Here is a 26,567-nt window from a genome sequence, read left to right as displayed (position 1 = left end):
AGTACACAGTCACCTACTTAACTAGAGCTAGCAATGGCAACCAATCATTTGTCATACAACACTGATCATCCAAGTGGCCAGTACTGAATGGACTGGATATGTGTTCATGCATTCTCTCATATTCATGGCTAAAGCATTCTCTCATATTCATGGCTAAACAGGTGATCGTGCTAGTCACAAAATAAAAACTATGCCCAACTGTGCTCTTTGTATTTAAAATTGTTTTAGAGAAATGGTTGGTGTACATGATCAATCTCACAAAGATATAATCATATTCACTTGCATTATACCTTTCAGAGTTTTATAAAATGGGTGGACATGAATGTTGCATACTTTTTGCCTTACTTTATGCTATAAAATGGATGGATATGAGTATTGTATACTTTTTGCCTTATCTTTATGCTATCTGCTAAGGAAGGATATTGCACAATGAACAGCTCAGTTTGTAGCCTTCTGTATAAAGAGTATAAGATATTTCTCCTCATGTAACCTGTATGTTCATTCTGCTCTAGTATACTCTCCCTGCTAAACTGAAAGTGCAGTGAAAGTAAATTGACTCACATAATCTGATATAAAATTATGACAACTTGCCTTTCTCTAGATATCTTCATATATCTATTTTCTGTTTCAGTTAACAACCCTTTTCCCATATCATAGGTTACAAGTACTTGTCAACAGGTGACAGATGAACAGCACACTGTTAAACCTATATACGTCATGAGATCTGCAACCAATAAATCATCCTTCCCATACAATTTTAAGCATTTGGGTTTCATTTCGGGTAAGTTACTATCCCTAAATGAGATATCTTCATATAACACTGTAAAACTGTAAAGATGTTGTGGAAAAAGCAAGGAAAAAATTAGTAGGTTTTAGTAAGTATGGACCTGAAGAATATGGGAAAAGATGAGAACTAACGAGCATGCCTTGAGATGAACCATGAAAGTAGGGAACAAAGAAAAATCCTGATACTGTACAGACATATGTACATATCAAATTGATATATGTAGCTACTTCTTTAAAAGTATTATTAAGGAATGAAAAGAAAATAGAAAATGAATGCATTGATTTCTTTTTGTGTAGAGAGAGTTAAGAATGCATGAGAAAATATAAACACCTAAAGAAGTACCCTACAACTTACAAGACAAAGTAACAGTAGCACATATGATGGTATTTAACACAACAGCAATCATATTCTTACTCTTAATGGATCACATGGAGGGCTTTGTTTATCACCTATGGCATCACAAGTATCTGTTAACTCTCAAGCATCACTTATTGCAATGAACTACATTTCAAATTGTAAACAAATATTTCAACTGATGAGGAGCCATAAGAGATATTGGTTGTGGTAAAGTCCTATGTTCATCTTTCTTCCCCCCATCCCTTTCTCTCTAACTTTACATTGATGAATTTACCAGAATCAGACACTTTCCACCTATGAACACATCATTGAATTATCAACAGTGTAAAAACAGTTCCTTTAGTGACAATGCAATGAATAAGAAAATTGAGCATTCTGGGAGGATAGAGATTCTTTTGTGTGTGTGTGTGTATTTACCTAGTTGTGATTTACGGGAGAGGAGTAATCTCATAGTATCTTGTCTCTATATCTATCTAGTTTGGTCTTAAAAGCACTGACAGTTTTTGTATTTACAACATATTCACTGAGTTCATTCCATTTGTTCACACTTCTGTGAGGAAAACTATATTTCTTAATGTCTCTTCTATAGTTAACTTTCTTCAACTTCTTACTGTGTCCCCTTGTACTCTGTGTCTAAATTTATAAAACCTTCTTTGTCCACATTTTCCATACCATCCATAAACATTCTATAGATGTTTATTAAATCTCTCTCTCTCTCCTGTTTTCAAGGGTAGGAATTTCCAACATTCTTAATCTCTCTTCATAGGTTGATTTACTCAATTCCAGAACCATCTTAGTGACTGCTCTTTGTACTCTTTCTAATTCTATAATATTCCTCTTTACATGAGGAGACTACACCACTGCTGCATATTCCAATCTTGGTCTTATCATGGAAATCAACAACTTTTTATCATTTCTTTATCCAAATATGAGAATGCCATTCTTACTCTTTTTAACAAATTCATCGTCTCTCCAGTAATTTTATCAATGCATCTGTCTGGAGTCAAAATTTCAAAAACTGTTACTCCCAAATCCACTTCCTCTTTTGACTTTACTTTAATTTCATACCTTCCATCTCATAATGATATTGTATTCTATTCTTACTCTTACCAAACTCCATTACTTTACATTTACTCAAATTGAATTCCATTTGCCAAGATTTACTCCATCTATTTATCTTATTTAAATCATCTTGCAGTACCACAGTCATTTACATTTTCCACCCTTCTCATCAGCTTAGCATCATCTGCAAATAAGTTCATATAACTATCTATTTTTTTAATTTATGTTGTTCACATATATTACAAACATTATTGGTCTCAACACTGACCCCTGTGGGACACCACTAGTTACTTTCAGCCAAGATGAAGTTTGGTCTTGTACTAGTTCTCATTCCTCTATCATCCAGATAATCCTCCATCCACTCCAACAGTCTTCCTCCAATTTTTCCATATTTTTTTATCTTCCATAGCAATCTTCGGTGTGGTACTTTGTCAAATGCCTTCTTCAAGTCTAAGTAGACACCATCCACCCATCTGTCTCTCTCCTGCACAATATCAACTACCCTTGAATAAAAGGACAATAAGTTCATGGAGCATGATCTTCCCCTCCTAAATCCAAATTGACAATTTACTAAAACTTTATCTCTTTCCAAGTGTTCCATCCATCTTTCCTTTATTGTCCTTTCACATAATTTTCCTACAATACTAGTCAAGGACACTGGTCTATAATTTAGTCTCTCTCTCTCTCTCTCTCTCTCTCTCTCTCTCTCTCTCTCTCTCTCTCTCTCTCTCTCTCTACATATATATATATATATATATATATATATATATATATATATATATATATATATATATATATATATATATATATATATATATATATATATATATATATATATATATATATATATATATATATATATATATATATATGCATGTATATATATGTATGTGTGTGTGTGTGTGTGTGTGTATGGTGTTTCACCTAACTATACCCACTTATAATAATGGCAAGGGCTGTAATCCTATCAGTATGTGAAATTCAAAATATAACCCTGTGACTTTACATTCTTTTACACTCACTGCAAGACCTACCTTTCTTTTCATTATATTAGTACAAGATAAAGATGATGGCACTTGACAATATGAAAAAAGATACAAATGTTGATCTTTGAATAGAATTACACGAGAATTTAAGTAATGACAAAGCAAGCAAAAGGAAAATTGTACACTTTAGTGGACTATCATTACACCTTAACTCTTTTACAATTTAATGAAATCTTATCATTAAACAGAGTTTATGTTGCTGTGCTGTTTAGTGCTTTCAATGCATGCAAATGGAAATGTATGTAGCTATAAAACATAAATTATTCATCTTATTTATATAGGGGCTACCAATTTTATGAAACTTTACACAACACAGATATGCACCTTCACAAATAAGGGAAAATTTTGGGGGAATCTTAGTTACCACTGTTGAGTGCAACATGATCAACATTATACACCCATCATACAGCTGTAAGTCTGTGTTAATCAAATTCCAATTCATTTTACCATGTTTTGTGTCTTGAGAATAGAATGTGTTAAAAATTAAATGGGTTGTGTGTTCATTTCAACATGATGACACTGAAACAAAAACATTTTTCATGGCTACATAAATTTTCTGTTACATGGCCAAGTATGTACTCTACCAATATGAAAAGAGGAATGCCTCCGAGAGATGCATGGGAAGAATTTAATTCAACAGACTTCTGCACTTAGGCTGACCCACATGTTCTCTATAAGAAATGAGGAGAGGAAGAATGCCCCACACCCTAATAGTTCAAACTACTTTAAAAGTGCAAATGAAAGATGCGATTAATGTAGAATTCCTGCTCTTTAAATGAAAGTTATTTAAAGTCACATAACAATCCCAAAATGTTCTCAACTACTATAAAGCAAAAGTACTCCTAACCATGACTGATTAACCTCACTAACCACTGGGAACATAACAATGTCACCTATGTAAAGGCTATTCTGTTAACATGAATCCTGCACAATATGCAGTGACAAGCATCAAAAAGATGATTTTATGCACAATGACCACAAAATATGCTGCTCCCTTCATTTAATTCTCAAGGCCCTAAACTTTAAAGATTAAATATCTGACAATATATAAAAATTGTGGAAAAACTGAGGTCTTAGCACCTATGCTAGCATGTGATATTAAGGCTACAATTTCATAATGTATATCAAGCACCAAACAACCCTATGTGAAGTTACAATATAATCATGATGAAAATGCAATTTTTGTGTGTAGAAGTGAGGGAAAAAATTATGTAGTTCATAAATAATAGTTTAAGTGTGTGTTTAGGTATTCCAATTTAATCAATTTACAACAAATATAACCTTAAAGCTACCTTTATCATCTTTCAGGGTATATCATCAATAACACCATTATGAACACTGCTGACACAGAAGAAATTAAAAGACCATCTATGTTGTCAACCCCCAGCAACAGAACCTCAAGGTTGATTGCAAAGTTCAACAAATTCTCGTCTTTTGTCTTTAAGATCGAGAATAAAGCCAATGATGCAGACAATCCCAACAAAATTCCTACCATGTGAGAAGCATAACTGTCACTGGCACCATCAACTAAGAAATGGTAGAAAATCACATCAGCGAAGCAATGAATGCCTTATTCAAAACAATGGGTATTGCTGAGGTTACTATACACAAGGAACTCTGCTGTAGCTCCTACATTCTTAAACAAGCCTGGTTCATAATCCACACTAGATGGGAAAGGCATCTGATGATGGCAAAGAAATTGCTCAACAAATCCAAGCACCCTGAAAACAACTTGCTTTCCATGAGAAAACAGCAAAGGAATAAGGTAATCCTACTCACAATTGCTTCATGGAACAGTAATTATGGTAGTCTGGTTTACAGACCTACAAATACTTCAACAGAATATTAATTAGGAGGCCGCATCAGAAAAGACATATGACAGCAAAATATGAGTTCCAATGCCCTAATGACAGCCACCATGAACCAGCAGAATTGTCAAATGTCATAAGTTGTCACAAGATGACTGACCATCATGAGGTGCAAAATGATGGTTTATTTGAAATACATGGCACCTGAGCTTGCTGATTAAAAATATGTCCTTGTAAACACAATCACTAAGAAGAGCACATAATCATGTATAAATCAACAAGCCCTGCAAGGATTAAATGAACCTTCAAGGTATATCCAAAAGAACTTTGTTAATGAAGAACCCCCACTTACAAGTAATTTGGATTTGATGTGCTATGAGGCAGAAAAATATTTCACGACATGAAAAATGTGCAACTACGGTATTTTTTTCTTTAACCAGAACAGACATTATTATTCAATGAATGTATAATAAATTCATACAGTAAAGGACACGTCTAACAATCAACTAAAAATGTTTCTATCTACATACCAGGCTGGCAGTCCCACAATGAGTGGCCCCAACAAAGCACCACACACTCACACATCATTAACACTCTTAGCCCTGTTGGCACCTTACAAATCATCATACTACACCCCAGGAACTTAGGCATAGTGTAGCTGGCCACATACTTTTATAAAAAGGCCTGAGAGCATACACTGGTTTACCTCTGGCCCTTCATAACGAAACTGTTCCCAACCCCATACCTACCCCAATCATGAAACCACAGCTGATGTAGGGTACTCCCTACAGAATGACCCACACCCTAACAGTTCAAACACTAATGGGCATATGGACTTTTTATAAAACCTCTTTTAAACGAAAGTTGATAGTTGAAGGAAATACTGTACAGCAAATATTTTCCATTATACAAGGATTGAATCCAACGTCATACACGAATTCACATCACTTCCAAGTCCTAAAACTATTGTTTCCTGCTGAATGTCCCTCTGGTCACATCACAAGACTACTTATAATCTTCATACACCATCTTCAATCTCAGATCATCTCACACTGCAGTAAATGTACTGTCATAACTATAATGTGTTGCACTATTTCTTTCCATTTCCCTATTCTGAGAGCCAGCCACTATACCAACAATTCTGAAGACTAACATACCAAGGCAAGCAATTATCCTCAAGCAGGAAAACAAGGTGTTAGAAACACTGCAGCAAACAAGTGGAACCACTCAGGACTGCTGGATTTAATACCATAAACAATTTTAATAGCATAAAAAATATAGAAAAAAACAAACAACAAATAATAGAATAAAAAATATAGAAATCTGAGAAGAAAATTTAAGTGCATGGTGAGTGAAAACAAACAAAATGATGGCGATGTGCAGCACCAGCATGACTACCCAGCTGTACCAGCTGTTTGAAAGTACAAAGGCAACTGGGAGTTCTGTAATTCCAGTTTTACATATTTTATTACACTAGTTTCTTTATTCCAGGAGAAGTCCCAAAGTTTATCTTGATGTATAGTAGCTGGGGAGGAGAAGCACTTCTGTATTTCTCTGAAGGAGCAAATTAAATTATTGAATGAAGAATCTTTATTCTAGATCTTCAGGGGATATCTTGTATTAAATTCATGTTCTTTGTCCACATGTTTCAACAGCATGAAATCAGAGTACATCTTTGTATGTGACTCTTGAACAACTGTCATTCATCATAATTTTGAAAGGTTCCAAACATGCATGTGTTGCCCTTGTTCACATAACAACAGCCATCCTACACATAACAAGGTCATAGTTCCAAGGTCATTCAGAACTTTATTCCATATTTTGAGGGTCTGTTCAGATCTAAAACTCTCTTCACTCATCCACTCTCCACCATTCTTTCAACATGACCAACCCCATCCTTTGCCAACTGAATTAAGAAATATTAAAGTTGTCTAAATATTTTCTAGAAATATGTTTATCCAGTCTTATCTCATAGCAGTATTATTACAAGATACCTAAAAAGATGATAATGTAAAAATAAATAAATAAATAAAAATAAGAAATACAAATAATAAATGTCCTAAAATGAAATATAAATAGTAAATATATGTCCAATGATATTTTACATTCTTGAAATAAAACATTCAGAAAGCTAGAGCCAAACTGAGTTGAACCACTTCCAATAAAACAGAGGCACTCAAGACAACACCTCAAATGCTGATCATAGCTTTTATACTATTGAATTTAGTTTCAATGAAAGCAATACTGATAAAATACTCTTTCTTGAAATCTAGCAGCATGAAATACAGTAATATTTTTATAAAAATTTGATTAGTGTCTCTAGTATATGTTTTCATGAAGATAACAATGCTGCTGCAGAAAATGTATAATTAATAATACGCAGTTAACAAAATAAAGGAAATATGACATGAACTCTACAAATATACTAATACTAGTGTATGCTGCCTTAGTCTTGTGAATGTTAACCAGAGACTTTATTCCATACCATTATGGATGCATTTCTACAACATACTAATTGTGACTCCTCTTAAGCAATGAGGTCTTTATGTATAGATACCAAACCATTTATCTGGCAAGTTTGAGATCTGTGGTGACCAAGATTCCTAAACCAAAACCTATGAACATATAACAAAGACTGCTGCTGCTATAAAAGCACAGCTTTTTGTTGATAATTTTTTATTCACTGGACATTCTTATTTTTTCTTATTTTTACAAATCGATTTTCAGTCATTCTACTTTATAATATAATATTACTGCAGTGAAAATATGAGGCAGAAACAGACCTAACACCTTCAGCAATACGTATACTTAATTCAAGCTGCACTTTCTCCATGTCTATACAGTTACAACTTTTATCTGGTGTTTTTTTTTTATCTGGTGTTTTTCAGTTGCCCATTAATCAAGGCAAATCACTGTCACTAAAGAATATAAGTTTTTGCTTCTTCTGTTTCTTGGAATTTTTGACAGCTGATACACCAACACCATATTTCTCACTTGAATGTTGCACTGACACAACTTTCTTGAATTTGGTAAATAACTCTCCAGTTTTCTTTGATATGCTGAGTGCAGCCCATCAGTTTCACAACTATATTTAGTTTTAAAAATAGTAATTCATGTTTTGAAGAGGCCAATTAAATGGTCTGGTATCTGTACCTCAGGTTCAGTTCCCCAATTTCTTAATGATGAGTTGTTTATAAATGAAGATATTAGCTAAGTACAGTACTGTGGAAGAAACATGGGTCACTGATTATAAGTCAATACAGGTACTTAATACAAGGTTGGTCACAAAACCACAAGTTTTAAGTGTTTCAAAGGTTACATTACACAGGTTGCATGAAATTTCACTTGAAAGACAAAGGGTTTTACTTATGCTGCTTCCTAGAGAGCAGTGGGGATGGGGTGTGGGATCTGGTCTGGTATGGAGGGAGTGCATGTTACTAAAGGTGTGCAGTCAAGCAGTGTCAAATCGAGTTGTCATATAAATTTTTGACTGTTTGCTGTCAAGCAGGATACTAAATGTCAAAGTTAAACAAAAACTCAAATATATCTCCCTCTAAAGGTGTAGTATTAAGTAAAATAAACAAACATATCAACCTAACTCTGTACTTTCAAAATGCTGAATAAAGTGTTATGAATGACAGCAGAAGTTCCTTGTCACCCATAAGCAAAGAAAGGAAAAGATGCATCAAGCAAATGAAACCCTCATCAATTTCATATTCTACATTTTTAAGTGAATTCAATTATGTCATTTAGTTAAGGAAATTTTAACTGAATCTTAGTGGCATTTCTTACTTAAAAGTTTCAAGTATGAACTTCCTAATGTTACAGTCCAATGCAAAGGTCAACTTTCTAGTTGGTTATAAATTTTGCTAGTAACAAACAACACACCCGAGTAGAATAATGACTGAGATTGTTTTGAAATGATTTTGATGATCATGATACAAGTGAGAACAAAATAAAGAAAAAAATTATTTGCTGCCTTCATTACAGCTCCTCATTCATGACTAATTATACAATTTTATTCATGAGAAAATCTCAAGAGTAGAGAACAATTTCTTGGGAGCTAAAGGATTTTCAGTTGTCTTGCATATTAACATATCAAATAAGAAATTAAAAAAAATATCACAATGTATGAAATCCTTTTAGATTCATCCATAACTTTGCTGTTAGGTAATTTAAATTTTGTATGATGACATGATTAATTCCAGCAAGCAAATGATTCTTGACAATCTATTACAAGGATAGCTTTGCTTCCTTTCTTTGTATGAATGTTCAATAAAATTATGCCACCAAAATACTCTATCGTTAATTTTGGTAAGTAAAAAAGAGTAGCTGTCCATGTTAATGAGCAAACTATGTGAGATCCAGCATTTCTAACAAAGCTGAAACATAAAGCAACTGATATATAACAAAACTAAAATTAAAAGGTGTATTAAAAAATATTTGATAATATAGAGGGTTCTGGGGGTTAGGATGCAAGAAGTAATGCATAGCCAACATCAACCATTCCAACCATTCCCACTAGTCAACTGAAGACTGTTCCTCATACCTGGAGAAACATGGGATCTGCCAGATACCAGTGCCCTGATTGTGCAAATATCTGATCCTGTAATAATACAATAGAAAAGAAATATGTATTACATTCATGCCCGCATTTCCTTCAAAATTCATAAGTGAAAGATCAATAACCTTGAAAAGCTATTTCAATTATTAAGAATGACTAGTGTCAAGTGTCAAAACTGTGGATCTATTCTGGCATGTTCCTCTGAATGGCAAAGAATGATTCTTCACTTGTTCTTTTTGCCATGCACTTCAAATTAACACACACCACCACTCTCATTCTCTTATCTCTCCTCTCTCGTATTCAAACACTGTTTTTCCATTTTATGTGAAAACCTTCCTTTCATACCCACACCATTAATTTTTCTCACAGATACAAAGTCTTCTATTATCATCCCATCACTTCACATGACTAAATAAATATCTTCAGTAATTCATGCAACCACCTTCCCCACATCACAGTCCATCCTTTCATCAATGTTAGGGAAATTGAGCTTTCCATACACACTTTCATCAGTGTCATCAGTCATCACCCTTTTTGTGTAGACTACAACCATCTTTCAGTTAATTTCAACTATTTAATTCCCAGACTGCACTGTTTCTTCACATATTATATTCTTTGTTTAATTGAACATTCTCAACCATTCAGACTCCTTTCCCCTTTAAAGTTCTCATTTTTCCAACATACTTCCTTAATTGCATAGGTTCAAGACAGATACTTAAACTGGCCTAACTCTTATTTCTATTCAACCTGATTACACACTGAAATTGCACAACAATACTTAATATGCACAATGAATAACATCACAATGCAATTTACTTTAAACTATGTCATATTCATTTGCAGACTGTACATCAAAGTACATTCTCCTTGTATCAAAAAAGTTATTCAGTGTTATACTGTATATTGCTCTAATCATATCAAACAAACACATAATATAATCTAGATGTAAAATATTTCATATAATCTGAGTACCATACTGTAAATCAATGAAATGAGAAGTGCAGACACCAAAAACTTCAAGAATTCAATTAAAATAGCTCATCTTATCCATTATTTAAGCAGAGGATCACAAAGTATTTTTATGCAGCGTGCAAATTAAGAACATTCAACCATCAGCTCTTACTTTATGTAGACATGCAAAGATAGTGACATACTATTTCTCCTTTCCAAAATATCAACTTTATTTTCCTCATTTCTCTCTGCCTTCAATTTTTTTTTACAATCCTTTTTATTTTCAATAATCAATAAAATAACAAATGAACTTTACTGTTATTGATAATCGACAATGTAAATTTACAGTGCAACTGTGGTCCTGTTTCATTTTTATTCTCAAAGACAAAAGCAAAGCAAAAATTTTGAACCATGCACCTCAATCACTGCATGGAACAGCCTGGTGACATTATGTATATCTTCTCCAGGTGATATCAAGCCTGGCAAACACCAATGCTCAAGTGCAAGTTTGTGAGCAAGTATACAATGACAAACAACCTTACCTAAATCAATACTATTCACAAAGCCCGAGTAACCAAACAACTCAATTTTCAGCAAATTCTATATGATTTCATAACCTACAAGTCATGAATGTCATATTCCATGATGATAGTATGAAGAATATTGAAGGAATGTTGTGAATGTTGATTACGATTAGCACTAACTTCAGAAAAGCCTTTGTCTAAATAATATTCAATGTATATAACAAATGCAACAGTTATTGCCACTAACCAGACACATCAGAGTAGTATGACAATAAGATTTACAGCCTGCCGCACAAACCTAGTACATAACCCTACATAAAATAATTTATTCCTATACACATCTAAACATACACCTACAAATTAATAGTGCCTTGTGTGATGCTTCTCCTCAAGGTATCATGGAAACAAAAATTGGAATAGGATAAACAAGCTTTCACCACAGACTGAACCTCTGTTAAGACACTTGTGAAATCTGACAACTTACCAATCAGGCCAAGATGTTCATCAGGGCCCAAGTGGATGTTGATCAGCCTTGACCTTTCTGACATTATACAAAGTTTTCCTCCATTAAGATAAATTTTCAGTGTTTCAGTTTCCCTTGCCAAAACCTACTCTTCTTACTTTGTCTCCTCTCTGACACCCCATTTTCTCTGTCTTCTCTCTGAGACTATTTCACTTCATAGTATGTGATCAAACTTTTCTGTCTCTCTCTCTTGGTCATGGGGCAATCCCCTCTTTGGGATCTCTGCTGCCAATAAGTGTGATGCCTTATAGTGGAGCATCATGAATACATGGGGGAAATTATCTAAGAGACTTTCATTAGGGATTGAAGCAAAATTGAATTCTCAAGATGATCTGAGGGCTATTTTTATTGCCTAGTAAACTGTTGATAAATTCTTAATACATTAAGCTTTGTCTATTATATAACAGAAGAGGAAAAAAGCCCTTGCCCTGACAGTGCCAGCACTCTCAACCTCAAAAGCTGCTGACACAAGACATGCAATGTTTCCAACTAATCTACTGCAATAGCAGTAGCTGACAACCATGTTATCATTTTACTCAATTCTTTTATTTAATTGTTATTCTGAATGAATATGTAAGCAGATTATTATCAAGCAAAGTTTTTATATTTGTATGTAATAAATTTGAAATAATGATAGGATGCATTGCATGCACTGATGATAAGATGTTAATGACACTCATTGTTAATTTGTACAGAAAAATCATACAAGTACAATCACTTAACATTCAAACCACTGAGTAAATATGTGAATGACAGCCACGAGAATAGCTAATGAACTTATACAATTGAAAACAATCCTATATGATGGAACTATTAGGTGTGGAGATTCCAAAAACTATGTATATTTTTAACATACTATTCATGGTAGTATCTAAGTAAAATGTTTGAATGCCACACATGCATTCAAGATTATGTCAAAACTAGCAGAAGCCAATTTTGATTTAAATGAAAATTTGGTATATATTTTCAGAAATAATAGTTACAGTAAAAGTTCAACATTACACTTAATCCCAGCCTCAAGTTGCATAACAGAGCATGTCATCGCATCAAAACCTTACATGGAAATTCCATCTAAGATTCAAATTCTCAGTAGCTGCACTTGCACCCATTACACTTCCCTATCTCTCCCATTAATTTCCCTAACAATGGACTCCATTATCCCTATTGTAAAGTTGATGGAGAGAGAGAGAGAGAGAGAGAGAGAGAGAGAGAGAGAGAGAGAGAGAGAGAGAGAGAGAGAGAGAGAGAGAGAGAGAAATGTGCTTCTTTCAAGTATCTTATCATACTATTAATGTGACACCCTAAATGATTTGTGATTTCCTTAATGATGTATAGGAGAACATAAATGTCTTGCTTATTAAATGACACCACATTAATAGCAACACAAGATGCAGACAGAACTTTAATCTGACATCAGCTTACATAGCAAGCTTACATGTCTGCTGCCAATCGTATAACTATTAATATGCATTCATGTGCATGTTGTAAAATATGACACGGGTGTATTATGCTCATTGTAGGACGCTCAAGTACTCTTTAATGTTATATCTGTATGTTTTTGTAATGTAAATATAGATAAATAGATAGTTAAGAGAATATGAACAAAGTCTGGATGAAACTAATTAAGAAGCCCATACACAAAACTTCCCTATTGTATCCCTTCAAACAACTGTTCACAATATCAGTTTTTGCATTGTCAACCGTGTGGTATTTGTCCATCCAATATCATGGCCGTCCATTATAAAACCATTTGAAATTTCCTTTATCTAGTGCTATAATTTCTAATTTATATTGATATTCATCTCTCCTAAATGTCTCTAAATATCATACCAAGCAAATACCCTCATAGAATGGAGAGAGAGAGAGAGAGAGAGAGAGAGAGAGAGAGAGAGAGAGAGAGAGAGAGAGAGAGAGAGAGAGAGAGAGAGAGAGAGAGAGAGAGAGAGAGAAAACAAAGAGAAAAGCAGTTTAAAGCATTCCTAAAAAAATATCTTTCACAGCATGAGGTGATACCTACACACAAATTGTTACCTAATGACACAAAACTAGATACTTAAAAATGAAAATATCTAAGAATTCAAACTTCTGGTTTTACTTTTTTCTCCAATTTCAATTATTATGAACCAAATTCATATTCTGACATGAAATTATATTTTCTTTTCCACAAACATGCCCTTTCCTGCACATGCAAGGTGCCAGACAAGAAAGTAAGAACTGAAAATCAAACAAAGCTTAAAAGAATATCATAAAAAAACAAGTAACACTTTCACAGATACTCACTTTTTCTTACAATCACATATTTGACAACTTTTTACTCATTCATACTTGACTGTTGTTTTCCTTTTTTGTTTTATCAGCATAAATAATTAATGTTTGTTTATGCTTCTTATAAAATGACATCTATCATCATCAACTGAAAGCGGCTGCTCATTTTGTTATCAGTAAATGAAGAAAAATAATGATGTAATAACAGCAAAGATCAATTCGATTATTTTTCTTGATCCCAACAATGTAATCCTCTGCTAGCTATCAGGCCATAAGCAGATATATTAATTCAAGACTACACAGTTGCCTCTTGACTATGAGATGTATAACATAATCTTTTAACATGTATTAATATTGTCTGTAACTTGTGATCTAATATTTAACAAGTTTTGAGGAAGTTTCTATGATAGAGATGTATAAATTGCACGTTTGTGCAGTGATGAACAAAGCACTACAACTGAAGGAATGCTCAAGATTTGTACTATTCCTTTCTCTTCTATCAAGCAAACAGGTTGTTACTGCATGAGAAAAGTCAAAGTTCTGTGGAAAAACTAAACGCTAACACACCTGCCTATATGCTGCCTACAATTTTCTCTGCTCTGTATTCCCTTTGATAATTAATTAATATGTATTGACAAAATATGCATCAGCCACAGAGGATAAGTTGAAACAATCTATGCGCATACTGCTAAATTTAGTGCTGCTTAAAGTTTTAACTATCTCTACCATGATCTACATCTTAGGCAAATTATGCAGTTTTAAGTCTCTGATTACCCTTATAATGAACAAAATAACAGAATCTAACCTAACTTTTGAGGAATTGTTGCACTTAATACATAAAATTCATTATCTTTAAGCTCTAAAATACACAGTATGTTACATAATGGCACATGCTATTTTATCTTAGCACAAGTCCTTCCATAAATGTACTTGCCTTGTGGTGAAATAAAAATATCATAAATGAAAACATCTATTTCTATAAAAAATTATATCACCTACCTTATAATTTTGCAAATGTGCAGCAGAGGCAGCAGCAGCACTTGGTGTCATGTATGGTGAGGGAAACTGTGGAGGCATGCCTGGGTGACCTGCTACCACTGGGTGACTCAGGCTTTCAGCATATGATGGTGGTGCTCCCTGCGGCACCATCTGAGGGTAACTGAGGCCCGGCGCTGTCATGCCGTAGGCTGATGTTGGGGGAGGTTCTGCAATGTATGTGTTATAAGAGCACACTTCTAATGTCACATTTAAAATATCAAGTGCATACATACAAAGTGTTAATTTTATCCAGAAGAAATGATAAAGAACAATTTTAGGAGTATGTACATCATGAGAAACTATCAACATGAAGATATACTGTACCATGGTGGATTTGCTAATGCAGGCTGCTCTCTCTCTCTCTCTCTCTCTCTCTCTCTCTCTCTCTCTCTCTCTCTCTCTCTCTCTCTCTCTCTCTCTCTCTCTCAGGTTTGTTTAAGAAAAGAGTGGAGTAACCCATCTGTCAATTCACGCAGAGTAAGAAGTGTGTGCCTTGAACAATATCTTACCAGCGGAAATGGGCAAATCAAGTTCTCCAGTATCAGAGACAGTATTTCCGATCCCTGCCTCAAATTTCTTTTTAAAGTCATCAGAATTTATTCTGCATCTTCAAGGCATTGCTTGCTTTATTCCTATATTAATCATAAAAAAATGTTGATCATCCACTGGCCCAATGAGGAGGGATATAGGTAGGCTGACCAGAGAGAGAAGACTGACTTATCACTTGATGTATTTACCTATACTCTCCCCATCCCTTGCTTTACCACAAAAGACACAAATAACAGTGTACCCTTGATTTACTTTATGAATCAATATAACCATACATTCCTAATAGGGTGGCCATGACAAGGCAGCCAAGACAGAAACTGACCACTTCATAAGACCACAGCTATAAAACCTATCGTGATAACCGACTACAGCAAGTCTGGACAACAGGGATTTATCCACCGAGCTCAATGGCTGGTCGAGTTGTGACGCCTCAATCCCTGACAAACAAGGCATGCTGTTCTGTCAAGCCATGGAATAAGAACAGCTTTCTGAAAGTCAAATTGTCATTATCCCTTCAATCACCATAATGTTACCTTGCTGCCAAGTCCCAAACTCCCATGGAAGGAAGGCAGAACAGGGCAAAGTAAGGCATTTCTGACACTTTTTTAGGTCATCTTAATCTTAAGCACACCAAAATATGGGAAAAATTGTGCATTTCTTACCAAAGACTCCATTAGGTAATACTTTGAAGTGCAAAATTAGCTACCTATGAATAAGGAAACTATTGCATCATCTGCCTCATTGATCTTATTTTCTCTTGGATTGACTGAAAAATCTAATCCTTGAATACTCAGAGAATTACAAAACTAAGCAGGAAGACACCAAGATGGCAGATTTTCCAGTGCTTGCTGACCATGAACAAGGACACTATGAATGAGGCTACTCAATTCTCTGGCTTCTTGTTTTCTGAAATCTAGCTCTTAAATAGTGAGCATTATGAACTGAGCACAAAGGAAAGGCAGATATACACCATATTACCCACAATGATGAGGGAAACTAATGGAGAGAGAACCATTTTCCTGCACCCTCCTCTTTGTCTTTGGATCTGAAATTTTGAGATTTGTGAGGAAAGCTAACATGTTTTGGAAGCATAGAAGGTGCAGGAAGGGTTTGGTGGGGAAAGGTTACTGTAATCCACCACCTCCATTGTTAAGATAACCTTAAGTCACCAGTCAGCTAATGTTACCTTTTACTCCTTTTGTAACTCCTCCTATTACACCATTCGCTTCCATCACACACTCCAGCTTGTTTGTATTAACATAAAAATACTACAGGAGTATTACAAGTAACAAAGAAACGCACAAATGATCCAACCACCAGCTCTGGGAAAACAATCCTGGTAAAAACTTTACAACCACAGATCAATTATCTTGTTTTAAGCAATAATTAACGCTATTCCAGGCACCTCTTGTTATTCTGTGTGCATTGGTGGGTGTCTGGAAAAGTCTACTCACCTCTCTTTTCGGACATTTTGTATAATATATGGTGGAACAGGTCGGCAGGGCGTCAGCGATGTTGCAGTCAGCCCGCTCAGCTCAGTGGTGTGATGGAGGCCCGCCGCTGCCACCCCGCTGCCGCCCGACCGTCAGCCAATGGATGCCGCGCCGCTAAATTATCCCCGCTTTCACCCACAACATTTTTATACAGCCAACACACAGATCCTGGCTCAAAATCTTAGGTTGAAAGACAGTTATGGTTTCTAAATGTTCTGTTAAGGCTGTATTTTCTAAGGGAAGACCGTCAACCAATGGTTAACTAAAATATTCTTCTCAGTGTTTTCACAGAAAATTTTAATCTCGCTCACTGGCTTATATTTAGTAATGGCAATCTTTGTTTTAATTGTGTTTATTTTTTTTTTATTAACTGCTGCTAAAGATTTCAATTTACAAGGGAATGAGCCAATAGGGTGTTCTGATAGATTTTTAATTTCATTTTTTATCAATTATTTGCTACTTTATTTGTTATTTAATGGCCGATATGAATTCATTTCCGCAAGATTTCAATGGATTTTTTTTTTTTTTTAGTTTATCGATTAATACTCTACTAGATATTGTGCTCCCTTGTGTTTCATGGGTTCAACGAGGAAAAAAATATCTTACTTATGGATAAAATTCTTATATTAGACTGAATTTGTGCTTTTGAAATGATTTCTTTAATGTGTTTTTTTTTTTTAAGTATTTTTTTGTTAACTTCATATAGCTTTTTTTTTTTTTTCATTGTCATCCGTGGTCAATACACATATCTACATTTTATTTTTAAATCTCCTTTCCAGAAAAAAAATCCTTTTGTCAATGTTATAGTTTATTTTCACTCAGGAGAACTATATTTCATAGCTATTTAAGAAGACAACAGATCGTCTATAGGTAGAGTGAATCCGTGGCCCAATAACAAAACGGCTGACGGTCTACCTCCAGACGGTCGTGTTTGGAGGGGAAATTCGACACAGAAAATGACAATTCTGCGTCATTACAAGGTATCCTTCGGTAAAAGGAAAATTTGTTTTCCCATCTTTGTAAAACTCCCCAAGTAGATTAATTCTGGGACCCTGTATTTATTGCAATGGTCTTGTGTTTTAAATACCTATGATAAAGTCCGTCATGTAAGCGTGACACACGGCATGTGGAATAACACTGATAATAGCGGCTATTTTTTTTTTCAACACAAGTTTAGGGAGAAGAAATTTTGTTTTTTTCATTCCTTTGGTACTATTGTCACAGGTACTGGTACTATTGTGTTTTATTTCGAGAAAATACATTGAACAAGTAATTCAATACATATGATAATTTCTTTGATACATGAAATCCTATTCTGAGTTACGGAAATAGCTTCCATTATCGTGGCCTATGACGCATCAGTGATATCGTCATGACGCAGTCTTACCCAAGGCTTCCCGCTTCCCTCCCAAGGATGAACTGGGAGAAATCTTCGAGAAATCTCAAATATTATATTTGTAGATATCGATAGGAAATGGGAAGAAGAATGCTAGTGAACATTAGTCGCTTTAAATGTCTGACAAGCGAACCGAGCCGACGGCAAGTTCCTCTCGGTCAAACTTTAAAATAATCGATAATCGATTGACTCTGACAGTACTGTCTCATCCCGCCGTCTTTGCAATAACGCTAAGACGAATTGTTTTCTGCAATGTTGGCGTTATTGATGAAGAAAGTATAAAGTTGTTCTCGCATGGAGATAGGGCAGTCTGGATATGCTGACCAGCAGCTTCCATAGCTCCGGCCATACTGCTCGGCTTGGATGTGGTCCTGGTGCTCCTCGCTCGGCCTGAATCCCGGCCTAGGGAGGGAAAATTGTTATAGAAGAGTGGAAACTAAAAGTAATGACGACTGACAATTTACACTAAAAACATAGCTGCGCTGTACAAGACGCATATATCTGTATGTACAAAGTACGGATACCAAACAACTAAAAACAGCAGTAATGAGTGGGAGCCCTTAGAAATGCAATCCCACCCCCATACCTGACCTGAGAATGGGCTGCAGCCACAGAGTGTTATGGTCACACATTTTACGATCTAGTATCTTTATTTTACTATTAGGCATTGTGAAATCATTAATATCCATTAGTCGATTAATAAGAATAAATGACAATTATATAAATAAGTGATCTTGAATTGTATATTCCCTTTTTTTATTTTGTTCTCACATACTTAAACCCTACTGATGGAGTAAGTAGCCAGCATGAGTGGTGTGGTAAGCAGAGTGGTGGTTGAGAGGAAAAGTGATGAGATAAAAAAATGTGAGTGTAAGACGTACTACGCAGTTTCGTCTGAGATAAAGCTAAAGAACACTGATATGAGCTGTCACAGTATATAAGGCACGCTTTACTGAGACATTCTTACAGTTGACATTTCTTCATCTCACCAGTCTGTCATACATTGACACAACCTGCACCAGACACTGCAGTCGTTGTGCATACATCTGTAGAGAGGGGTAAATAAGGTAGGAAAGAATGCAATATCTTCTCAGACAGGTGTTCGAGTCATTTGATACATGAATACAAGGGATTATAAACTCTGGAGTAATCATGTCTAAATAATTATGTAAGATAGAGAAATACGTACTGCTCGTAAAATACACAGACCTCCATTACGATGATGGAAAATGATGTGCAAGCCCAAGCAAGCCCAAAGAAAAATAAAATGTTAATTGTAACATTATTAATGATGGCAATTAAGTCAGAGAACAGGATAGTTCATGATACGTAATATATGAAAGTCTAGGAAAACTAAACTGTCACTGATATCATTGTTTCTAACCCTGAGGCAAATGTACCTCGTAAATGGACTTTCGTGTGAATCATAAAAAAAGCACTCGCTCATGCAGTAGAGAAACGTAGTCTGATCAAATTATTGAGATTGTGTTCATTTAAAGATAGATTTGCATATTCATTGCTCGTTAAGTTATGTAATCATTAATAAATGCAATAAGTTACTCTTGAATTCTGCAATTAAGCTTAATTTGATGCATCGGTTCATTCGAAAGGGTTCGAAACTTGTTTCTTAGAAATGCACATCACTCAGACACGGAGTTTAGGTGAAGACCGCGAGAGAAGGGAACTTCCTGTCTCAAAGAGTAATCGCTAATACAAAGGCTACTCTTTGGCTCATATTTTGAAGTGATTTCGGCTCTTAAAATGAGTATTTTCAAAAGCCACAGTTGATAAGTGAGGTTTTCACATTTTTTTCCCCCATTGACGGTTAAGCTCACAAATAATGAAAATACCCTTGAACTCAAGGAAACCTTAGTAACTAAAGTAAGACCTGCTAAAAGTAGTCGAGTAAGGCGTTGAAACGTTTAAAAATGACGTCTCTTGAAAGTGTTTGAGTATCAGTGACTGTGCTGCTTAACCTGACGTTCTCGACACCTTATGAGTCACTGCAGGGATACGAGGTGCTGGAAGATCAGTCCTGCGTTGTTGGTCGTCTGAGAAGTAAGTTAATACTATTTTTAGTATGTATGTGTTAGAAGTATGTTGAAATGACTTCCCGAATCATTTCTCTTTCTCCTTCTCCACCTCCTCCCGTCCGCGTATCCAGTCTTCCTGTTATCGGTTCTAGTGGAGTTCAACACAATGCACCCATGGTACTTAAAATCACGCTCAAGTTGTAGATCACATAATTTTGAAAAATTTTAATGGCTAAATCATATGGTGCATATACTAAACAACTCCAAACGAATTAAAAAATTTCAACTTTCTCTATCTCAGTGTCTGTCTGTTTGTACCTATGTCTCTATCTATCTATCCACCTATCTGTCTGTCTATCTATCTATCTATCTATCTATCTATCTACCTATGCAGACGCAGGAATTGTGATGACTCTTCCTTTTCTGTTCACATATCTGTCTATTCATCAATCCATTTCTGATATCAAGGGAAAGCTGTCCTATTTGGCTCATGATTTATTCACGTAGCAGTGAGAAGGATCACATGTTTTATGCAAGTGTATGATAAAAGTAAAATATCAAAGGATGATCAGCTTACGCGAAGACGAGTGTTATGAGTTCCCCCAGTAGGCCATACTCGTCCAGAGGAGCCTCGCCTACCTCGCACACTGCACGCAGCACGCACGAGGCCCCGTCCATCCCGGCTCTGTAACCATAAATCCAGAGAACGTATAACGTCACCAGATCAGAGAATAGCAGATGAACTCGCAACACAATGATAGTGAGAATAAATGTGATTAGACTTATCCAAACTAAAAAAGATACAAGGAAAGAGGAATACTCTTTACGAAAGGAGACTGAAGCTTTTAAATTTAGATTCCTTAGGCTTAAAGAAATGTAGAATGAGAAGTCTGATAGAGATCTTTAAGTCGTATAGAAGATATGACAAAGGTGACAAAATTCTTAGGATCAGCAGTCAGGATAGGACAAGAAGTAATGTACTCAACCTTGATAAAGTTTGATTTAAAACAAAAGGGATGAGAAGGATTTGGTTCTCAAATAGTCACAGATGAAAGGAATTGATTCAATAATCAGGTTGTTAGTGTTGAGTCATTAAGAGCTTTAAAAGAAGATTAAAGAGATTTACTAACGAGGATGGTAGATGGATGTAGGTAGGTATGTTTCACATAGGAACCACCACCTGCAGACCTGACGGCTTCCTGCAGCTTTCCCTATTTTCTAATGTTCTTAAACCATACAATATTGTATTATTACTTGGAAAAGAGGTCCTGGACGAGGGCGTAGATCGATGACCGTTCGATGTCGAGAGTACGTTTCTTGCGGCGCCTCCCGAGGGAATTTGGAAGCTCATATGTGATCTCCACGCGGTAATCCCCCTTGGTGGCTGACGGGGCGAGACGGACGCAAGGAAACAATCATGTACGCTCCCGTACCTGCCTCACTCCACTTCCTTCCCTCAAGACTTTCATTAGTTTATCCATGGGTGGGTGTAACAAGAAGGCTTGATCTAATATATATTGAGCCGCAAAGAACAGGGTTATATAATATGATTAGTGATAAAAGGTAATGAAACAGGATGTGTATATTTTTTGTACATAGGAAACGAAGAGATGTATGTTGTGGATAACTCTTTTGTTTAAGTCGACATGCAGATGAAGAACATCAACATTCAGGTGACCATTAGAATCTTTATGCTTAACAAATACTTACAAACTTTAGGGAGGCTCCAGTAAGGCACCACCAACTTGAAGTAGAACCCCATAATAGCATCGTCAGGGAAGTCGATCAGTTGACGCTTAACACCGAGTTCCATCCCGTTACTACTGCTACTGGTACTGCTGTTGCTTCCGTAACCAATAAATCTCCCGTGAGGATCATCGTTCCAGCCTCTGTTTTGCCTCAGAACCTCAACACCGAAGCTGGAGCCGAGGAGAGACGTGACAGACGATGCGAGGGCTGGTGACATGTTCGTGACCAAAACCATTACAACCAAGCGTGACGGCTCCATCTCTGTGGTAGCAATAAGGTATTACTCAGCCTACAGTCCTACGCAGGTTGCTTTGTCGAGTGGTAATAAAGTGCTAGTTTGACATCAAAATTGTGTGTAAAACATGGGGTAAGGTGACAGCTATTTTGCTTTGTTCCAGGGGTGTTTCTAGTTACTCAGCCTGCAATCTTGCACATGTTGCTTTATTGAGGGGTAATAAAGACATGTAGTGGGTGACATAGTAGTGTTTTAACATCTATGAATGATGTGTTAGGTAGCAGCTATCATGCTTTGTTGCAGTAGCGCTTCTAATTGTTAAGCCTACCGCGCTCCAGAGGTTGCTTTGTCGAGGGGAAGGTAGTAAATTGGTATTTTGATCTCTGTATTATGTGTGGAGATGTGCTACGGTAACAGATCCTTTGCTTTGTTTCAGGGGCGTTACTTGGGCTTGAAAAAAAGATCAGTGAGTAAGTCAAGTGTGCTTTGGACTTTATTTTTTGTTTATTTATTTATCTATTTATTATTATTATTATTATTATTATTATTATTATTATTATTATTATTATTATTATTATCATTATTATTTTTTTCATTTTCTAAATCTATTTATATATATTTTTTTTATTTTTTGTGATAGAGATAATTTTAGTTCAGGACAGGATAATTATTGGTGCATGGGTTAACTAATCTGAACTGTAAAATAGGCATGACATGAAAGACACACACACACACACACACACACACACACACACACACATACACACACACCACCATCATCATCATCATCATCATCATCATCATCATCATCATCATCATAAACATTCTACGGTGCTACAATCTAGCAGAACCAGAGTACGGTGGCGGTGTTTTCACATGATAACTGGTACTGTTCAGCGTCCATTCATGGGTTTAGCCTGCCAGCGATAAGCAAACAATAAAGCGTATTTGATATGTTGTTTTCCAAGTTGTAAGAAACGCTTATCAGATATGGAGATCACATAAACATGAGGCAATAGTAATATCTTACTTTGCAAGTCATCCATTATTATTCATTAGTTCCTATATTATTAAGTGTCCTTAAACAAATGCAGCAAAATATCTTTCTTAAGATATAAAATTGACTGTAGTTCTTTTTTCTGAAACACTTTGTGAGTCCCATAAAGATAATTTTCAGACACCCACAAATAATTTAGAGGGTTTTCATTGGTATTTTTTTTCCCAATGACGATGCAGAACTTTGCTTAAGCTACACTTTGAATCATAAAAAAACACTCTTGAAAATCCTTATGACGTCCATGAGAGTCTACCGAGGGATAAGAAGAGATAAGAAACCGAAACGATAAGAATACGGTCCCTTAACAGTTAAAATAACAATATTTAGAATTTGTCTTAATATGCTGTACACACGTGTAATTTTTTTCTTAATCATCCATTATTTGCTGAAATAAAAGTGGCAAATACATAAGTTAGTGTTAAGTATCTTAAATCGTAAAACATTCCTCAGATTTCGTGTAAGTTTACGGCCGCATGATAGTAACGACCTAATCGTAATATGAACACGTGAAATCGCTCCACTATCCTCCATTACTTGCTGAAAAAAAGTGACAAATACATAAGTTAACCCTAAGCGTCACAAATCATAGAACATTCCTTAGATTTCGTATCAGTTTATGGACACGCGATTGTAACAAGCTTATCACTTCACTTATCACTCCTCACCTGAGTCGCCGCTCCCGTCACCGCTACACAGAGCCACGCGAATGCTCAGGCACCAGGCACCAGGTTCAGAGGACCGCTGCCAAGACTCCCTCACATTGAAGTCCTGTAATAACGACTGTCTGGTCTGAGGGAGTCATGTTCGTAACAGTCCCGACGCATGCGCAGTCAGACACAGATGAAGTGCTTCTCTGGAGACTAATGCACACACAACACGTATTACCAAGTCTGCGTACATACCGACAAAAAATATGCTTAGTAATTATATCGAGTTATTACCTACATTTTAAAGTATTAGTGAGTGCCTTAGGATGCTTGTACGTACCCAGAAACATCTTAAACTCCGCCCAGTACGCCTCAGTCTCGGTTCAAGCCACGCCTACCTCAGGAGAAGTAGGTCTGCGTCACACAGCGTTAGTCTAGTTCCTTTATGTGTCACGCCGGACTCCAGCAGTGATTGGGATGTGCGCTGAGGTGGTGGCGACGAGTGAGACGGGGTGGCAGTGTGCGGTGCATGACCGAATAGGGATGGGAAGGATAGGATGCGTTGCCTTCGTATGGTGTGACTGTAATATGACCGTAATGTGTGTACGTGTACCTGGCCTATGTAATTTTTGGGATAGCCACAAGTTTTGTCGTCTGCAATTCGTCTGTAAAAGTATCTTTGGTATTTTCCTTTTCTCTGGGATTTTTTTTTTTTTTTTTCGATTTTTCATTGTTAATATAACTGTGCAATGTGAATGTGTTCCTGGCCAAAGTAATTATTGAGATAGCCCCATATATTTTTTTCTTTTTTCGTCCTCTACAATTTGTCTTCGAAACTACTTATATTTGTTTAATATTTTTCTTTTGTATATTCTTTTATCGATTTTTTATCGTTATTTCCTTCTCTTCTGGCGTTTTCCTTTGTCATTGTAATTCATATCTGTATTCTTTTTATAGCTCTTATCTGAAGCCTTATCGCATTTATCAGCGTTAGATGTGAGGAATTTTAAATAACTGAGAGAGAGAGAGAGAGAGAGAGAGAGAGAGAGAGAGAGGAAACCATTTACATTTCATAATTACAACCAGTGCGAATTCTCATTTCAACACAGTGCTTTACTCCTGACGGCTGGCTGGTGTCACGCCCCTGCCTTGCCACTGCCTCACCGCCGCTGCTCTTGTCCACAGGTTCCGAAACTCTTAATATAGAATATAAATATTCGTATTTACACCAAGGGCACGTGCATGTTGATTCCTGCAGAGAAGGTCAAGGATCTATTAAACGAAACTGCATTTCCTCTTGTTCTCAAAACGTCACGCGAGGAGAATTATTCATTGAAGCTTATGCCTGTGTTATTAAACTATTTCCTTTCATGACAATTATTTTCAAAATGCCACAGAGATGATTAGTCGGATCCTCATGGGTGTTTTTCCTATTGTTAGTATAGAATGCTTATTAAACTATCTCTGCAGTCATGAAATAATCTTTAAAGGCTCATCAACTTCCTCCACTAGAGCCTGTTGAAATTAATCGAGATAGGATAATTAAAAAGTTAAAGAGTACGAGCCTTAGTTCCTTTCTTCTGTTTAGAAATCTATGGTTATTTCCTGCTTTTTATTCTTGTTCTCGTCACGCTTGTTGACCTGTACTCTCGAATGAAAGTGACGGTATGTTCTGCCTAACGGGGGAAATGCATAACACCGTTTCAATACTTTTTTTTAGAGCATGTAGTGGCTTATTTGTAAGGTACAGTACATCAATAACGAACAATTACACGTGCACTCCCAATGCATATACAGAGATTTAATGAAGCATTTAGGGGGAAGTATTAGCTTTAGTTCAACCTCGGGAGAGTCCGCCCGTGGACACGCCCACTAACAAATTGCTTACCTTCGGCAGTACGTTGCTTGTAAGTGTAATTAGAGACGATCCTTAGCAATCTGGTCAGCATAGAAACAAGAAATACAAGGTACTTGAAATCACGAGTTCAATGGAATATGGATTACAGATTATGAAAAAAAAAAAAGTTTGGAAGAGGAGTGATTAACTTACCTGTCTTATTCCTGTATTGTCTGAGGAAGTTTAAGAAGACAAATGGCGGGTGGGGTGAGGGTTGCATGGGAGGGGAAGGCAAGGCACGGTGGGAAGCAGCGCACGTCCACACCTCGGAGGAGACACTTCACGCACTGGTGGCACTTACAGGCACTTACCTCGTCCTGGTGATGCAACGCTGATGACACCCCGAGTGATGTTTGATGGAAGCGTTCTGACATCTCGGCTCGGCTGCTGCACTTGCTTAGCTGTGATTTAAATGTTAAAGCGAGGAAAGGAGGCTAAAGAAAGTTGTGCCCCTAAACCTGTGCAATACTTCTGTGGAATCTTGAGGCACTGCAGTAATATCTGAGAGAGAAATTGGGCAGTGTTCTCGAGTCTTTTAATCGTCTTGCCTCGATTGTTTTTATGAGGCTCTATTGGTTTTCAGGAG

The 26,567-nt window shown here is 36.1% G+C and overlaps 2 protein-coding genes and 1 long non-coding RNA gene across 6 annotated transcripts in view; 1 reads left to right on the top strand and 2 right to left on the bottom strand.

Moving 5' to 3' along the window:
- The window catches only part of LOC135114192 (uncharacterized), a 121,792-nt gene extending 117,095 nt beyond the window's left edge, over positions 1-4,697 (top strand). Inside the window, exon 3 of the long non-coding RNA XR_010275429.1 lies at positions 4,561-4,697. This is a non-coding gene — a long non-coding RNA (uncharacterized LOC135114192). The remainder of the gene's footprint in view (positions 1-4,560) is intronic.
- Positions 1-17,089, bottom strand: part of LOC135114191 (DAZ-associated protein 2-like) — a 30,543-nt gene extending 13,454 nt beyond the window's left edge. The window contains exons 1-3 of one of the 2 annotated variants that reach the window (XM_064029932.1): positions 16,929-17,089; positions 14,887-15,092; positions 9,610-9,666 (exon numbers count right to left, since the gene is read on the bottom strand). In XM_064029932.1, the coding sequence (XP_063886002.1) occupies positions 9,610-9,666; positions 14,887-15,092; positions 16,929-16,944 (279 nt within the window). In that variant the 5' untranslated portion in view covers positions 16,945-17,089. The remainder of the gene's footprint in view (positions 1-9,609; positions 9,667-14,886; positions 15,093-16,928) is intronic. The other variant, XM_064029933.1, reaches the window with a different exon arrangement.
- Positions 17,090-18,198: 1,109 nt separating this feature from the next.
- On the bottom strand, positions 18,199-26,305 carry LOC135114190 (uncharacterized). 3 transcript variants are annotated; one of them, XM_064029930.1, is made up of 6 exons: positions 26,135-26,280; positions 25,973-26,022; positions 22,107-22,406; positions 21,651-21,780; positions 20,974-21,081; positions 18,199-18,765 (listed from the first exon to the last, which is right to left on the bottom strand). In XM_064029930.1, exons 3-6 carry the CDS (start codon positions 22,402-22,404, stop codon positions 18,594-18,596), a joined length of 708 nt encoding a protein of 235 aa, XP_063886000.1. In that variant the 5' UTR covers positions 22,405-22,406; positions 25,973-26,022; positions 26,135-26,280; the 3' UTR covers positions 18,199-18,593. The 3 variants fall into 3 exon arrangements, with proteins under 3 accessions (XP_063886000.1, XP_063885999.1, XP_063885998.1); XM_064029929.1 differs by lacking the exon at positions 25,973-26,022 and adding an exon at positions 24,103-24,297 and having other exon boundaries at positions 26,135-26,259; XM_064029928.1 differs by lacking the exon at positions 25,973-26,022 and having other exon boundaries at positions 26,135-26,305.
- Positions 26,306-26,567: the final 262 nt, after the last annotated feature.

This window comes from Scylla paramamosain, chromosome 27 (genome assembly GCF_035594125.1).
Source record: "Scylla paramamosain isolate STU-SP2022 chromosome 27, ASM3559412v1, whole genome shotgun sequence".
NCBI lineage: Eukaryota > Metazoa > Arthropoda > Malacostraca > Decapoda > Portunidae > Scylla > Scylla paramamosain.
Note: the sequence above shows the minus strand (reverse complement) of the source record. Positions and strands in the feature narration are given on the sequence as shown.